The following is a 17,291-nucleotide window of genomic DNA, read 5'->3' as shown; positions in this document are numbered from 1 at the left end:
GTGTTGCGCTGCTAAACACGAGGTCGCGGGGTCAAATCCCGCGGCCACGACGACCACATTTCAATGCGGGCGAAATGCGAAACCACCCGTGTACTTTATTTAGGTGCACGTTAAAGCACCCCAGGTGCTCAAAATTAATCCACACTACGGCGTGCCTCATAATCAGATCGTGGGTTTGGCACGTAAAGCCCCATAATTTCTAATGTTACGTCTTTAAGATAGATGGGACGAGAAAACGTAAGATATCCAGCACAAGCCCGGCAATAATCGGTCGCAATTTCACCAGCTCCGCCTGGTCTGCAGCTTGGCTAGACGCGTCATCGGCGCGTGTGGCATACATCATGCGCGTCCTCGCGAGGCGCAAAACGGTCGACGGCGGGGCAGGTACGCTCAGCGGTGAACAACAGCCACGCTCGCTCGCAGCCAACGGCAGCACCTGGCTTCCGCAAGCGCGGGCCATCTATCATGGCAGCCTCTGCGTCGGTTGATACTTGACGGAGACAGGAGCGAAGAACGACGCCAGCGCGCGCCTGCTCGGCACGCTCGTCGCGCTGGCGGGAGACAGTTTTGATTCTTTTTTCGAGTGTGCGGAGAGGTCTAAGTACGGCTTACAGTTGGCGTGTCGACTGGAAAGCACGAGGGGACTCCGCGGTGTTTTTCTTTCACTGGCGGCGGTATAGCAGTTGTTAAGCGCTATCGGTAACCTTCCGCGTCGCGATAAACGAGCACGATGACCATCTGTGCTCTCAGAAAAAAAAAAAAAAGGAAACTGGAGCCATTAATCTTACTTTCTGATGCTTGCCGTCAAATATGATGTACAAAGGGTAGCACTAGTACCTACTGCGCCATTCGGGTGCGCCTCAATATTACTCGAACCTTGATTTCCTGGTGCCTCTGGAGAAACAAAGGAAAACAATTTCTGGAAACTGATTTTTGCGTGGCACGCAGAAATTTTCTAGTCGCTCTTGCTGCTGCAAATTTTCACGATTCAACTAGTAATATTAAGATTGACGCTCGAGTGGTGTTCTATATCTCTTGTACTGTGAATTTATACAGGCTTAGAGGTAACCGTAAGAGCGCAAGAAGGAATGGATAGTGCCGTTTGCGTTTATATTTCATGGCAGCTATTATTTCCTGCCATTAATGTTCCTACCCCTTATCTTTTCCCTACCTCCCGTCTCGTACTTTCGAGCTACGCACTCATGCGAACGTTCCCCAGTCGCCCATTATCTGACCCTGTTTTCCTTTCTTTTTTGCACGTTCGCAGGGGAGGAAGGCGAGGCGAAGGTGGACGCTCCTGCCGACGAAGCCAAGGAGGACGGCTCGGTGACAAGCGACACGCGAAGCACGTCGCCACCGGTGCTGGCCGAGACGCCTCCTGCCGAGCCGCGGTGCTCACCGGTGGACAGCGAGCGTGCTTCGGCGGCGACGCCCAAAGCTCCCTCCTCGCCCATGCAAGATGATGTGGCTGCCGAGCCGGCGGCACTCAAAGAGGAGCCGGACGACCGAGAAGTACCGCTGCGCAAGACCAGCACCCCTGCGCGCGACGAGGCGCCACCGGTCCTTGCGCCCATGGTCGTCGTCAAGAAGGAGGAAGAAGAGGAAGAAGGGGATGACATCAACGAAGAGGCTGCGGGCGAAGAGGACGCCCCGCTGGACTTTAGCCTCAAGAAGCCATCGGGAAGCGATGTGGCGGAGTCCGGGGATGAAGACATGCCGGTCGCGGAAGGCCCCTCAGCTAACGGGGCCACCGATTCGCCTCTAGACTTGTCGGTGTCACGACGAAGAGCGCGAACGGTACCGCACGAACACAAACCTGCGAAACTGGGCCGGCTAGACCCGACTCCCGGAGGGCCCTGGCTTGGGGCTCGAATGCCGTCAGCTCCGACGCCAGTGAGCATGGGCGCCAGGGCTATTGGCTCTGAGCCACATCACCAGCATCACTCTTGGAACGGCAAGGTTAAACGAGAACGAAGCACCTCGTCCGAATTAGGTCATGCAACGAGCTCTGCGATGAAAATAGCCTTTCCTGAAAAGACATCTGCCAAGGGAGATGCGTTCCGACCAGCCTCGAACAGGCAGAACCCGTGGCAAAGTCAATGGATCAGTCGGAGTGGTGAGCAGACCAAGGATGTCTTCACGTGTGTCTGGTGCAAGGAATCGTTTCAGTCACTGGCAGACATGACGCTGCACATGAAGCAATCTCCACGCTGCGGCATGGCTGGGATGCATGCAGCTGCACCGCCACCGCCGCCCGTATCAGCAGGCCATACCACTCCTCCCCCGCCAAAGCTTACGGCCACACCTCCAGGTGCCTCTGGCGCAACCACGAAAGACGGCGTGCCCCTGCCCCGAAAGCTGGTTCGTGGCCAAGACGTCTGGCTGGGAAAAGGCGCTGAACAGACGAGGCAGATCCTCAAGTGCATGTGGTGCGGACAGTCGTTCAAGTCGCTTGCCGACATGACAACGCACATGAGGGTCACGCAGCACTACACAAATATAATCAGCCAGGAGCAGATAATTTCGTGGCGGACTCCGGAGGACAAGCTCGCTAATCAGTCGCAAGTCAACGCGGTACTCACGTGTAAGGTCTGCGACCAGGCGTTCGGCTCGTTGAAAGAACTCAGCTACCACATGGTGAAGAACTCTCATTACAAGGAACATATTCTCCGCTCCATTACTGAAGGTGGTGGGCGGCGCCGACAGACGCGTGAACGGCGCAAGAAGTCCCTGCCTGTTCGCAAGCTGCTCGAACTGGAACGTATGGAGATGACGGCACGTACTGGAGCACCGAGCAACCAGACGTCGCCAAGTCCGCTTGGCGCTGCTGAGTCCGACGGCAAGATTGCCTGCGAAGAGTGCGCCGAGAAGGTGGACGCCAAAGACTTTGTCCAGCACATCAAAAGCTGCAGCCGCTCGCAGCAGTTGCTCAAGACCGCGTTGCAACAGCAGGCTAGACCCGAGCCCTGCTCTTCCAACGAGTCGCGCAAAAGCGCCGAGGACGATACGCCTCCGCCTCCGCCGCCGCCGCTGGAGTCGCCGCGTCCGCAGTCTGCCGAGCCCGATCGCGCGGCCTCCGCCGAGTCGGAGAAGAGGCCCAATTCCACGTCATCGTCTTCAACGTCGGTCCTCAACGCCATCGAAAGACTCATCGAGAAGAGTTTCGACAGTAAAGGCAAGCGCGGAGGGCCTACGTCGGCTGGGATACTGCAGCGACTCGGCATCGACGAGGAAGTCTACCCTCCATGGCACCCAGCGGGCTCACCTCGCTACGGTGCCATCAAGTCGGCTGGCCACTCGCCACGGCTGACGGGAGGCCTCGCGTCGCCGTGCCCCTCCGAAGAGACGCCGGCCAACCACGCTTCGCCCCGCAGCGGCGTGTCTTCGCCTGACAAGGACGCGGAGCCGCCCGTGCTCGACCCGGAGCGCCTCAGCCAACCTCGGTCGCCCGCGGAGTCCGTGTCGACGAGAGCCAGCTCGCCGGGCGCAGACGACCTGGTGATCGCGGACGGGTTGCCTTCCCGGAGGTCGTCTGAGCGCGGCGGGCCGGACACGGACGATCTGTCGTCGTCCTCGTCTTGCGACACGCCGCTGGCCGAGATGAAGACGGCATCTCCCAAGGCCAAGCAGAACCCGCGAGCCGCGAGCTCGTCGCGCTCCAGGCGCGGCCAGCACAACGGCGAAGGCGACGCGGTCTCGGACCATCCGCTCAAGGAGCTGCAGAAACTGCTGGACAAGACGGACGCGCACCTGTCGCGCGCCAATGCGCCGCAGGCGGCGAGCCCTGGCTCTATCCTGGCTTTCAGCTGGGCCTGCAACGACGCAGCCACTTCGGACTCGCTCATGAAGTGCGCCTTCTGCGATACACACTTCGTGTCCAAGGGCGCCTACCGGCACCACCTCTCCAAGATGCACTTCATCAAGGACGGCTCTGCGGCGACGCCGAGTGATTCGCCCACCTGGAAGGCCAAGGAGCCGGCGCCCAAGGAGGCGTCGCAGGGCGCCGCAGGCAGCCACGGACCGGCTGGTTCGCCAGCTGCCTCGCCGCCGGCCAGCTCGCCAGCGGCTCCTGCCGACGAGAGCCCGCACTCTAAGTTTCTCAAGTACACGGAACTGGCCAAGCAGTTGTCCAGTAAGTACGTGTGACCCCCAGGGACTCGGCCGGACAGTTGTGTGGCTCGCCAAGCTGGGACGCGGAGCAATCTTTCCATGTGATTCTCATTCTTTCGACACCTCGTTCTTCGAACCCCGTTTGTGATGATGACAGTCTGTGGACTCAAGACTCTTTGAGTGAACTTGTGTGAGCATGGCCAGCCTATGCCCAACTACGCCGCCTCCGGCGATCGGGTCTTCACTTAAAGATCTGGGCGACCGTTACTTAACTGACCTTAATGCGGCTGCCCGCAACCAAGTGTTCAGGCTGGGGGACGCTAGTCGCCTGGCAATCCACAGAGTGGCAATGCTCAAGCAAAAGAGAATTCCACGCGCCGGTAGCAGTCACGAGGTGGCGGCTGGAAGGCATTGGCTGGCTACCTTAATTGCGCGCCAGAACCAACATTCCTTAATTTATGAACGTGCCGTGATGTGTACGCCCTCTCGTCTTCTTTCCGTCTGTCTTTTTTTTTCCTTCTTTATTTTGGAGCTCACTCTTGTCATTGATTACATATCAATGGGAAGTGGAAAATTTTCAGTGTTTGCAATAAGGCATTTGACGCACGGGCGATAGAGTTTAAAGGCTGCGCTGGTTCTTTCCCAAAATACCCCGTCCTGTGTGTTCGGAAAAGCGTGGTAGAAGGACAGGACAGCGGTAGCTCAGAGGTTGTTCTCTATGTTGCGTGTTTTCTGCGGTGTTTCACAGGAGTAGTAACCGCAAGAAACGTTTCTGCAACTATTCCGAGCGACATCCCTTGTTTGTGACCACATACCTGCTGCAGTGCACCTCGGTGTTCCATATCAAACCTTGTGATGCTGTGTTTGTTTTTTGAGTTCTTCAAAAGAACAGCGCGAGTTAGCGATGAGTCGATGTTGTAGTGCTTGCGCGGTTTACCGTGCTGGGAAATGCCTTTATACGTGTATATAGAAACGACCTTCTCTTTTTCTTTTCATTTTTTTTTCTTCGTGGGGTCTCAAGTCCTACATGCATATATTGTACTATAGTTGAGTGTGATTACCAAGAATGAACTACGCATGGATCGTCGGTTTCAGGCAGTTGCTTTTATCCTCATGCACGCTGATGCTCACGTTTGTATTGAAAACGCAAAGCGTTTGCGAATATCTTCATTAGGACGGCTTCAGTTGGTTGCTTACAGATGGCAAAAGCCGGCCCTCTGCGGCTGGTTGCTGTTCCACGGCCGTCTGAACAACCAAAGATGCGCGCGACGAGATAGGCCTGTGCGCAGTCTTAACACATTATCACTCGGCGAGACCGCGAGAATCTTGGCCGCCCAGCTCGCGCCTGTTCTCTTGCAGCTCTTTCTGTTCGTCTTTCACTGTCGCCACTAAAGTTCGCCACACGCCAGCAGGGGCCGTCGCTGCAAAGGATCAGCGAGCCTGCTTTGTTGCCTGTTTCGCCGCGTGCGGGTCATTCACGGGGGGCACGAACAAGCAAAAGAAGCGCAGCCGTTTTCTTCGCTGGGCGCGCCTAAGCACTGGGCCGATTGCTCTGCGGGGACCGCGGCGCGAGGCGCGCGCGTACAGAAGGCCGTCATCTAGGGCCTGCCAGAAAACACACACACAGGAGCAAGGGAATAAGGGCCGAGATCGTAATTTGAAAACTGCAATGCGGCACGCGAGCAGCCGAGCCGGCGAGATTGAAACGACGCAATAACCGGTGAGAGCTGTTGTCGCGTGCAAGATTCCGGGAATGGTGCTGCACAGCCATGTATTTTCACTTGGGGTGTCAGTTTTGGTAGGTGAAAACTCGTCCAGGAGACCGCGGCCGAGCTGCCTGTTGGCAGGCGGCATCTTTTCTATTATGTATCCGGCACGTAGATTTGCGCACAGACCTGGCGCGCCGCAAACGGCAAGAGACCCTCCCCCCCTCGCCAGATACGTTTACGCGGATAATAAGGAAATTTCGTCGCTGGGGCTTGCCGCCAGAGCCGCATTCTGCGCGCTCTTGGGGCGCGCGCATTAGCACGGCCGCTATTCCCGAGTTTCTTTGTGACAACTTCGGAGAAGGCGCGCCACCTTTGTTGGCGGGGGCCGCGTAATTTATAGAAGTACTTGTCTGACGCCCTCTTCGTGCTGGTCGCAATCGCGTTCTCACTGCGGTGCGACTCGGCGGACCGTGGCGCGCCACTTCGGGGAGGCACTAAACGCGCCCCGCTGGTGCCCCGGAATGAGCCCTTTAGCGGCGCGCCGAAATGATGTTGCATATCACGCCGATGACGCTGCGTGGCGCGGAGGAATCCCCCATCCCTGGAAGTGGCGTGCGCACCGGTCGCGGCTGCCACGTCGTACTTGGCCGCGGCCCTGCCTCAGCCCTCGGGGCGCGGGCTCGGCCCCCGCTGGTGGTCCGAGCGCCGCCCCGTGATTTCTGTAAAGAGGACGTAAAAAAAAAAAAATTGCTAAGCTGGCGAAAGTTGTTGTAGCCTGTATCTCGTTATATAAAGGAACCTGCGCACTCGTCTCCTTGCAATCAGGCACGCCTGCCTCCCGCGATCCCCCGACATCTCTCAACCTGCGCTCCGTATGTCTATCTAGCATGTCGATCTCTCTTTCTCACAAACACACACACGCTCTCACACCTCCTCCCCCCTTCCCCGTTCTCTGGCGATTCTTGCGGCGGTTCAGGGTTTCAACCCGGAAAGCCCTCGCGGGCAAGCGCACCTCATCTTCCATCGGTGCGCGCTGGCGACAGCCACGTCTCAATCAATCCCGGTAGAAATGTGGACAAAAAGCTGTCGTCGTTCCGTTTTCTGTCTCGCGGCAGGTTTTTTTTTATTTTTCTCATTTAATTTGCTTGGTTCTCTCGAGACCGTTGCGTTTTGCCGCATGTCCGGGGTCCCCTCTTAGCACAGCTGCTGTGCGTGTGAGTGGCTTTTCAGCGTGTCTGCGCGTGTGACTGTGGCCCGGCGAGCGTCGCTCTCCCTCGCGGCTGCTCGCGGGGCTGGTGGTGCGAAACAAAACAAAACAAAAAAAGAAGCACGAGGGCGGGAAGGGAAGGAGCACCATACGACGACCTGTGTGGCCACTTGTCCCGGGAAAGAGTGACAAAAGAAATAAAAATAAGGGAGAAAAAAAATAACACGCGGTTTTGTTTGTTGTGGTTCCCAGGAGAACGCATTTGTTTCTGTTTTTGAGTTGGCAAGTGCTTCCACTTTTCCCGCATTGTACATACGACCATTGAGACGAAAAACTTGAAATTGTATATGTCTATATTCCTATTATTTATTACTAATAAACTCTATATCGCGACTGCGGAATTGTGTTGACTCTGTGTCGTCCTTGTTCAACTGACATTCCGACGAGTAGCTCCGGTGCTTCCACGTTGGACGTCCTTATGGAGCCAACGGAAAGACAGTCCTCAGCGATGAAGCGCTGTACGGTATTCGCCAGTAGACGGTGCGTCCTTCTTATGGAAAAAAATAAATAAAAACCTAGGCAATTCGGGACAACCTTTCGTGGATGGGCAGCCTGGAGAAAAGGATGGCAAGTTCCCCAGACTGCCCATGCATAATATCGCAATTTGCTTGCATGTGAGCTGAGTTAGCATCAAGCTAATTTATTTACTCTACAAGTAAAAAAAAAAATGCGAACAAAACCGGGAAAAAACAAAACATTTGTATTTTTACTACAGAAATGTTTTTCAATGGAAGAAACCGAGTATTTCATTTCAAAAAATCACTTTTTCCGTTTATGGTCAAAAACAGCATTTTTCTTGATTTAAGATAATTGGTTCCTACACGGTAAAGTGAAAATTTGGTCGTCAATACGGTGAGCGAAATTATATTTGTTTGTCTCTTTACCATCCTCAACTGACATTTATATGCAGCTTCACCAGCCACGTAAGTTTACGCAGATAGATCTCGTATGAGCGAGCCAATTGGTCTTGGTCTCTGAATGAGCTACCTCTGCCATCAATGCGAGTGATGCCGCTCAAAGCACGGCTGTACAAACTGATAAAGTGGGTACTGGGATGTGTCGTGTAGTGCCGGGTGCCTTGGCGGCAGATCTCTCGTCATTGGTCGCATCTCCTATGTTCTATGTGGGGTGCTTATCTGGACATGTATCATCTTTCACAACCGCATACCAGCATTTGTCTCCTTCGTACCACATGAAAGCTACACTCTAAGAAAAGTTTACACCCTTTGGGTCGTATCTTGCCACACAACAATAAACGTCATCGGCCTTGTCCGCATTTCCTTTCTATAACGCTGCGAGCCCGGTACTTTCCAGTAACGAACGGCATGCGCGTTATCAGCATGACATAGCATTGCCGACAGGAAAGTAACGAACGCAGTGTTTTCAAGAAAGGAAATGCGGGCAAGGCAGATGACGATTATTGTTGTGTGGCAGATATATGCCCCAAAAGGAGTAAACATTTTTTAGAGTGCACTCCAAAAAAGTTGCACCCTTTGGGGTGTATATTGCCACAAGGATAATCGTCACCTGTCTTGTCCGGATTTCCTTTCTCTAACGCGGCGAGCCCGGTACTTTCCAGTAACGAACGGCATGCGCGTTCGCATGACAGAGCATTCCCGACAGGAATGTAACGAGCGCAGCGTTTTCAAGAAAGGAGATGCGGGCAAGACAGATGACGATTATCGTTGTGTGGCAAATATAGACTCGAAAGGGTGTAAAGATTTATTAGAGTGTGTAGCTGTACTCAGGAAGGGAGCAAATGTTACTCCCCTAGTGGAGTTAACCATCGAACGATATTTTGAATGCGCGAGCATTCCGACGCCTATCAACGAGAAAAGCTGTCCATCTGTTCCGTTAGACGAATCGCTATAAAGAAATTAATGTATACAGCAAAATAAATTCGAAAAGAAAAACGTCGGCGCCTTTCAGTTTAGAATTTATACGACCCCCACACTCAGAAGCCGAGTGTTTTACCCACTAGTGCAACACCCACTGTTTCCTTTATTTGTTACATAGGAGCAGAACTTTCAGCAAAGCAAAGCAAAAAAAAGATGTACAAAAATTTAAGGTGGCTGAAAACACATTCAAGTAATGGAAGCACGTGCAAGCGTCCAATAAAGGCACCCAGCAGGCGCTGCTTCTTGTGCAGCGTACACACTACGAACGTATAGGCAGCAGATTCTCAGAAAACTGATAGATCGAGTGCTTCGTAGTGGTTCAGCGTGCCTGTCGCGCGTTCTACTGCGCCAAAGGCTATGTAGGCCAAGTAACATGAAGATGTCATATGGTTGGTCACAGGGATCTTTAAAAGGTAGGCAACCAATGGTGTGATTTTTTTTTTTAGATTACGGGGTTTTACGTGCCAAAACCATCTTCTGATTATGAGGCACGCCGTAGTGGAGGACTCCGGAAATTTTGACCACCTGGGGTTCTTTAACGTGCACCTAAATCTAATGGCGTGATATCTAAATGATGTGGTATGATATCTGAATCTTCTTTAAGTGTTCTTTGGAGAAAGTCCCAGAAGAACATGGCATACTTACAATGTACAAAACAGCGATCAATTGTTTCAACAAACGGCAGTTTGTCGACCATGGAACGAAACAGCCCCTTTCTTTCGAACCAGGTTTTGACAGGAAGAGTTGCCGAATGTAACTTAAAAGAAAAAGGTTTTGATCGCTGGAGGAATGATCATTCGACGGGCGGGCACACTTAAGTACATCTAGGTAATAACATTCGAAATAAGTCGCACGATAATGGGGAACAGGAAACAATGTGTCTATGAATTCTTTCGTGATGTAAACAGTCAATTTCTGGGAGAGACGTTATAATTTCGATTAATCAATTACCTTCCAGAAATAGTTGTGTCGTCATCGGTCAGAGATGCACGAACGGCTCCACGAGGCTTCTTGAAGGAGGTTATTGAAGGCATTCACTTTCTAAAGGCTCGCTTTAGTATGGATTACATTTTCACAGCCTCCCTCAAAGAAATTTCTGCTGCACTCATAGGCTGGCCTAAACACAGCCGCTTGTAGAAGGTGATTATATCTGAACCATATGAACGTGTTGTACCGGCAGCACAGAACAAATGTCAAATGAGAGCAGTTTTCATGAAGGTTTTGTTGAAATTTTTGGTGATGGCGGAATAAAAGCAGCCTCTAGGGCCACATGCAGAGCCGACTTGGAGCGTTGTAAAAATCAAGAAAATTCCGACTTAGCGAACATTTAATGCCTAACACGCCACATCCCCGATGAATCTCGGTGACCGCGAGATGAGCCTTCCGTTGGGGCGTCCCTTCACCGACCGAAATGCAACCGACCTCTGGGGGCTCATGCGCTTGACGTCAAGCAACATGCACAAATAAACAGTCAGTGAGTTGACAAGGATGATAAGGAGTGACGAGGGGTTATATGGGCCGGTTGATATACGGTTGGATATATACGGATATATGGGGTATATATACGGTTGATAGTGGTTCAGCGTGGATGCGTAGAGTGCAAAAGAGCGATACGGGCTTATAATGGCCGGAGATATTCAGATAAGGTTAATAAGAACAGATGAGGGATGATAAGGCTCGGGTCAAGTCCGATAAGGTTGAGAATGACCGATAAGCGTTGATAAGGATTGGATTGATTGCGATAAGGTTGATACCGACTGATTAGTGTTGATAATGCTCGAATCAAGTCCGATAAGGTTGACAACAACCGATAAGGGTCGGACCTAGTCTGATAACATTGATAACGATGGATAAGGATTAATAAGGGTTTATACTGTTCGGGTCAAGTTTCATAACATTGATAATGACACCGAGCTGCTTGGAGTTGAGCAAGTGGGAAAATGCTTATGCACTCTTAAACAACTCGCGGAGAAGCTTCTGCGTGAATTTCTTTCTCTATATTTGCAGAAATGTAAACAGATTATTTTAGTGCAATCTTAAAGAACTAACATAAAATATATGTTACAAATATCGCCACACTTTCTCTGTGTTTTTTTTTCACACAAAAAATTAACAGTACACGCTTGGAGGTAGTATTCGAACTGTGTTAAGAAAAGGAAGGGGAATTGTGAAGGTCACGCATTGTGTAGAACAAAAATTAGGCAGAACACGCATCCCTGATATCTGCCCATGTAACCGAAGCTTTCTTACTTTTGGATAACGGTACACTGAAACACAACACACAGTATGCAGTATGTGCAGGTATTTTTATCTGCAGATTACGGTGTGTGTATGGTTCTGGGTTTTAACTTGTTCGCAGCTGTCTGGATCTTTCGAGTGGGCGCCATTCACAACTGAGCGAAATGGTCTTCTGCAGTCTCGTTTATGCTTGTCAAATGAGGTCAATCTTTGCTCCATTCTGAGTGGTCAGTAGATCAGAGCACGTTTTTCAAATTACAGTAAAAGCTCGTTAATTCGAACCGCAAGGGGAAGCCGCTTCAGTTCGAATTAACGAAAGTTCGAACTAACGAAAGTGAAGGAGGGCAACAGTACACTGCGATTTGGAAGCAGTAGGGCATGTCAGGAATTTGGCGTGTCAAAAAGTGATGGCGTGTGCCGCGGGCACACGCCCTCTTCAAGTCGAAGCTCTGGGTCCGACTGTGCCACACCACCGATGTCCACCGAAACGAACGTTAGCCGAAGCTTAACACCATCACAATGAATCGCGACGGCCGATACCTCCTAAGCTGAAAACAGAGGTGCACAACCAATGAAGACTGCCGAGACAAAGACGCTGAACATGTGAAGGTGGCGAAGGCCCGGATTCGTTGGTTCTTGATTGCAAGCGCAGCTGCGACGTACTTGATTCGCTGTGTTTTGGAGCTTGCCGTGCCATCTCCGCACAACATTAGCAGCTGTACAAGATTTGCAAAGCCTCCGAGATTCGCAATGGGCAAGAAGTCTCGGAGGTTACGTAGAACGGAGAGGCGGCAGCCGCCGCTGCCTTCTGGCTGACCCCGCGTCGGTTAGATTTTTTTCCGATTTTGCCTTCTCTCGCCGTTCTCTCCGTTTCGCAAGCCAGCCTTATGTGTAGGCAGTAGGCGCGTTTCTCTAGACGTGTGCCAGGCGAGCGTAGTTCGAATTATCCGTAAGGGAACCTTCTCGCGTTCGAATTAACGGACTTTTTTATACATAGACTTCTGTGGAGCTTGGCCGGACCAAATCGTACAGTTAGAATTATCCATAAATTCGAATTAGTGAAGTTCGAATTAACGAGCTTTCACTGTATTTGCGAAACGCAACTACTCTTACTGCTACGGAAAGACCATGTGCTGACGATTTCGGCGTGTTTAAATCGTTCGCTAGTATGCACATGCTTTATAAATCACGTGAGTGAACTAAGAGCACATGTAGCGCACAATCTTTAGTAAAACGCCACAGTCGACCAGGGCTGATTCGGCATTCGTGAGAGTTAAGTGTTCTGAAAGTGGTGCGGGATGTGTGGCTCGATTTAGAGACTATATAAGCCGATACAAGACCATATGACGTCATTGTGCACCTGTGCAGTCGATAGAGATGGCAAGAAGGAACGGACCCCAAAGTGCGCGACTCTTGCAGAGAAAGCTTCACTTTAAAAACCGTACATCCAGAACAGTAACAATATATGTCGAAGGAACGAAAGTACGATCTGCGCCGGCGGTTCATTAGGTGAAATATACTCGATGACAACCGAAGAATTTAGTACAAGCACCGTCAATAAAACCATCTTACGTCTGCCCTCTATGCCTCCGAGCTCCAAAACTTGGTTCCTAAGGGACGCCAATATAGAAAGACGTCCGCCATCACCGTGACGTCGCAGAAATGAACGAACAGGATTTGCTGGCGCATCTATAAAAAGTATCTTCACTTGAACAGCGGTGCACTTAAAATAAATTCTTGGATTTTACGTTCCATGATTTGTTGACGTGAAACTGTTTTTGGTGCTATACCGGGGACAGTGGCATCCCTTTATAAACATTGAATATAATACCTCTGGTTTTATACAGAATTTGTGCAGACTTATGCGCGAGAAAGTATTCAAGTACCCTAAAAGCTCGAAAGGCATTACATAGGGGGACACAGTCAAGGGTGGCGCAACTTCTTAACATACCTAACTAAGCATAAAAGCAAACTAAATCAATACAGCAAAGATTGAGTTGCAACAAAACTAATCTGACAAATGATAGATAAATGCACAATTATTAATTATAACAGTAATTTGCAGCACTTCAGACATGATATACAAGTGCGTCGTGATCAGAAATGCATGCGACGCCACACCCAAAAACAGAACCACACACACACAAAGAAGATAGAGAGAGAAAAAAAAAGAAGAAGAAACCTTTAACAGTACAGTGAGAATGACGTATTGCAACGGATCTGCAATGTGTCAAAAAGATGATAAAAATTTTGGAAGTGTTATTAACAGACACAACTTTATAGTTTGACAAACATTCGAAAGAGTTGCGCGGCTATTTCGCATTGCAGCACTTGTAATAATTGCTGGCATCGAAGCGCGACGCTAAAGTAAAATGCAGAAGGCGACAGTGCCCGTGGCGCACTGCTCAAGTGTATACATGAGCGACAGCTCATCTCCGGTGCGGATCGGCCTGGCATATATCGCTTTTGCTGTCTCGTACTGATCGTTCAACAAGCTTAATTATTATCATTTCTAATTGTGCGTCGCGTGTATGTGTTTGAGATGAAAGCTAGCGAGTACAGCAGAGCAAAATGCGCTTCTATAAGGAGCTAGTTGATCCTATACATTTCCGTGAAAACACCCCAATAAGTTTATGGCAAGTGTAGTGCGGATTAGTGTACCATACCAGTTGCATTTTATCTAATATACTTAGGAAATGAATTCGTGGGGAATGTTGGCATTATAAACGATGCACACCGTCGCTATTTCTCTTATCTACTATACAAAAAGATTACTTTTCCTGGAAGGTACACGAAACGCTTGTAAGAGGAAAAACGTAAAACATGCGTTCACGAGTAATTCGCAAATTCTTCTCTACGAACTCAGCTGAAACATGGAAAGTAGTTTCGGCTGAATTCGTGTTCGACGTCATCTCTGCTTGCTGTCCGCACTGTGCAAAACGGCAGGGTTATTTCGGAGAGCTCACCGTGGAGTCGGCGCTCCTGTGACGAAACGGACAATGGTGTAGCACAGGGTGAGTGCCGCGGCACTCAAACATCCTGAGACACTATCAGACGTGAACGACGCGGAACCGGTCTATGCGGAGCACTGTGCTCGAATGGCCGGTTGTATACACAGCGGTGCACGACACCGGCCAAGAGTCCCTTATAATGCGTATAACATGCCGCACCAGGCATGAGCGTTGACGTGAGGCGAGTCGGCTTTGCTGCGCTCCCACGTAGACTGCAGGGCTCTTGCTGTCCCTATATATGGGACCACGTGGATTGTGGAAACAGATTAGAGAAGATGCAATGGTCGCAGGCTTACGTTCTTGTGAACTTCCTGGATTTAATGATGATGCCATGCCGCCTATATAGGTCAGGCGGTGTGACATAGGGCTGTTTGAATAATGAAATTTCCACATCACATATGGGTGTTCGGAACACATGAGCATCGAACGGAGAATTGAATGCGAAGAATCTTTTCTGCTTATAAAAATTGAAGAAACGCAGAATGTCTCAGGAAAAAAAAAATATACGAGAGATCTTTGTCTCAGTTCGCGATGGCTGATATCTGCATCGGCGACGAGCCATCTTTGGCAGCTGATCGCTGCTGATTCATCTTTGACCACTCCTGCGACTCCGCTTGAGTTTGAATAGCACCCACTTTCATTTCTTGGTTCATATTCGCCTTGCGCTGACGTTCATCCTCCACCCTCTTCCTTTCCAAAACCATTTCTCTGTCATGTGCTGCATCGCCGCGATCCACATCTAGGATCCCGTAAAAGTTTCAAGCAGCACTGTGTGCTGCATGAGCGTGTCGCCCACTGTTGAGTCCGAAGTATATGCGCAGACAACAGCACTCTGCGTCGAGCTCGCTACAAACCACGCTTTAAACTGCCACGTACTCAAGATGGGCGATAGTTTTGTGCTTGACGCGCCGCGCTTTGAGCTGCATGTTGGTGCACAAGTGGCGATGTGAAGTTTTGCTTTTCAACAGAAGCTTTAAACTTTAAAGCTTTCTTTATCAAAATGAAAACGGAAGTAGATTTTGTCATAGTGAAACACTGATGGCTCGTCCTTTGCGCTTCTGACTGTACAATAAATAAATAAATAAATAAATAAATAAATAAATAAATAAATAAATAAATAAATAAATAAATAAATAATTTATTTATTTACTTAATGCACCCAGGAACAAACCTCAGGTCTGAATGCTGGCTCACGCATAGATTAAATAATAATAATAATAATAATAATAATAATAATAATAATAATAATAATAATAATAATAATAATAATAATAATAATGACAGGGTAGTTGTCGCTCCTATCATATACGCCTTGTTTGCCTCTAAGAGTGGTCGGTGGTCTCAGACCCAGCGAAGTGGAGGCCATACTCAGCATGGCGATAACACTGAGACTCACTGGCCAACGCATACTTCTCATGCCTGTTGCCCACTATGCGTGGTGCTGCGGCTCTGGGTGGTGTTAGGGCAATGAATCCACCAAGCCCATCGACGAGTAAGTCCAGTAGTAGGAATGAAGGAAAAAGGGTTTTAGTTACACGGCTCCAGTTACGGAAGCTCTCTCCATGCAGGAGCAAGTTAAACGTCCGAGCTTACATCAGGACTCCTCCGCCCTCTGCACGAAAACTTTCCGCTTTTAATACTGTCGTCTTCGCTAAGCGAGTCGACTAGGGAATCTGAAGACTGTCTAGCAGCAAATCACAATCGTCGAACTCGTTGCGATACCACGCCCATGCTATCGCAACGCTTAGCAGTAACCCCGCCTCCGAAGCCCGATGGTATGGAATATGTGGCGGGATAGCAACCTGCTAATCCAAAGTTGCCGTCGTTCTTCGGTAGCACTTGATGTTGGCCATTTTCATCATTTGTTCAGACTGTCAGGTAGTGGTAGTGGCCTTTTGTGGACCTGTCAACAGTCGGTGTCCACGCTGCGTTGACATCTGGATAGGCGCTGATGGATGGGCGGGGATTTGCCTCGTGGCAAGCGTCTAATTAACGCCTTTGTAGTGTTGGGACGTAACAGTGGCTACGAATCGGGACGTAGGGTTCTGTTAAATAGAGGTTTTTTTTTTCTCTCCACGCGCCCCGATGAGCTCGTGGGTTCTCCTGTTTATTCGCTACAAGGTCACAAAATGCCTTTCGCAGCACAGTGGCTACGAAAGGCAGTGACACAGTAGCTCTGTCGCGTCCAATCGATGTCTCTCCTACTGTACCCATGTAGTCGGCAGAGGGTTGGCTGGCAGAACAGCGCGCTTGAATCTACGAGTCTGAGGCGCCTTGCAGTAAATCGCTTCTTAAAGCACTAGAACAGTAAAAGAGAAAGGCAGCACGCTGACATAAGCTTCGGCGATCAAGGCTTATAGAGTCGAAAAGGCCCAGTACGAGAAGATGAACGCGAAGTAGTGTGAATTTTAATGTCGTATAGCTCTGCTAATTCCTGGCGGTGTCGAAAAATAATTACGGAGAAACTTTTCCTGCACAATGTCTTAGACAGCTCTACACTGAGTTCCTTTATATAACAACAAAAGTGTTTCAGGGTCCCTTCGGTGATTACGTCGTGATTGTGCCTTGATGCACACTGATAACAAAGATAATCCGTCGGCTTGAACTTGTGATGTTGGGTTGTCTCGTAAGAGTGCGCAGGTTTGGTGAAAGTATTGCGAGTCAACTATGCTCCGTAGTCTGTATATTACCATGAAACAACAACGAAGGATTCCGAGTGTTCAAGTATTTCCAGAGATTTATTGAGCCTGACAATATTCCGATATAAAAGCCGCGCTGGATTATCCTAGGCACCCATCTTTACGATCACTCAGAACGGTCGGCTGCTGTGTTTGGCAGGAGTTCAACCTTCCACGAGCGCTTTACAGCGACAACCGATGAGCGTATATAGTCCTAGTCACGCAACCCATCCTGCACTGAGGGAACGTGCCCAAGAACAACCCTACTGTCTCAGTGCTGGCGCACGGTAAAACAATAAACAAATAAATATACAAATACAAATACAGGTAAAAAATTGCTGGCTCTCCCGTAAACGAGAGTTGAAATGGCTGCCGGCAAA

General features: G+C 49.9%; 1 protein-coding gene across 4 annotated transcripts in view; it reads left to right on the top strand.

Moving 5' to 3' along the window:
- Positions 1 to 7,427, top strand: part of LOC135906656 (protein tiptop-like) — a 455,200-nt gene extending 447,773 nt beyond the window's left edge. For all 4 annotated transcript variants that reach the window (XM_070530739.1, XM_065438187.1, XM_065438195.1 and 1 more), the window contains exon 2: positions 1,268 to 7,427. In XM_070530739.1, the coding sequence (XP_070386840.1) occupies positions 1,268 to 4,146 (2,879 nt within the window). In that variant the 3' untranslated portion in view covers positions 4,147 to 7,427. The remainder of the gene's footprint in view (positions 1 to 1,267) is intronic.
- Positions 7,428 to 17,291: the final 9,864 nt, after the last annotated feature.

Source organism: Dermacentor albipictus, chromosome 1 (assembly GCF_038994185.2).
Source record: "Dermacentor albipictus isolate Rhodes 1998 colony chromosome 1, USDA_Dalb.pri_finalv2, whole genome shotgun sequence".
NCBI lineage: Eukaryota > Metazoa > Arthropoda > Arachnida > Ixodida > Ixodidae > Dermacentor > Dermacentor albipictus.
This window is presented reverse-complemented; position numbering and strand designations above follow the sequence as displayed.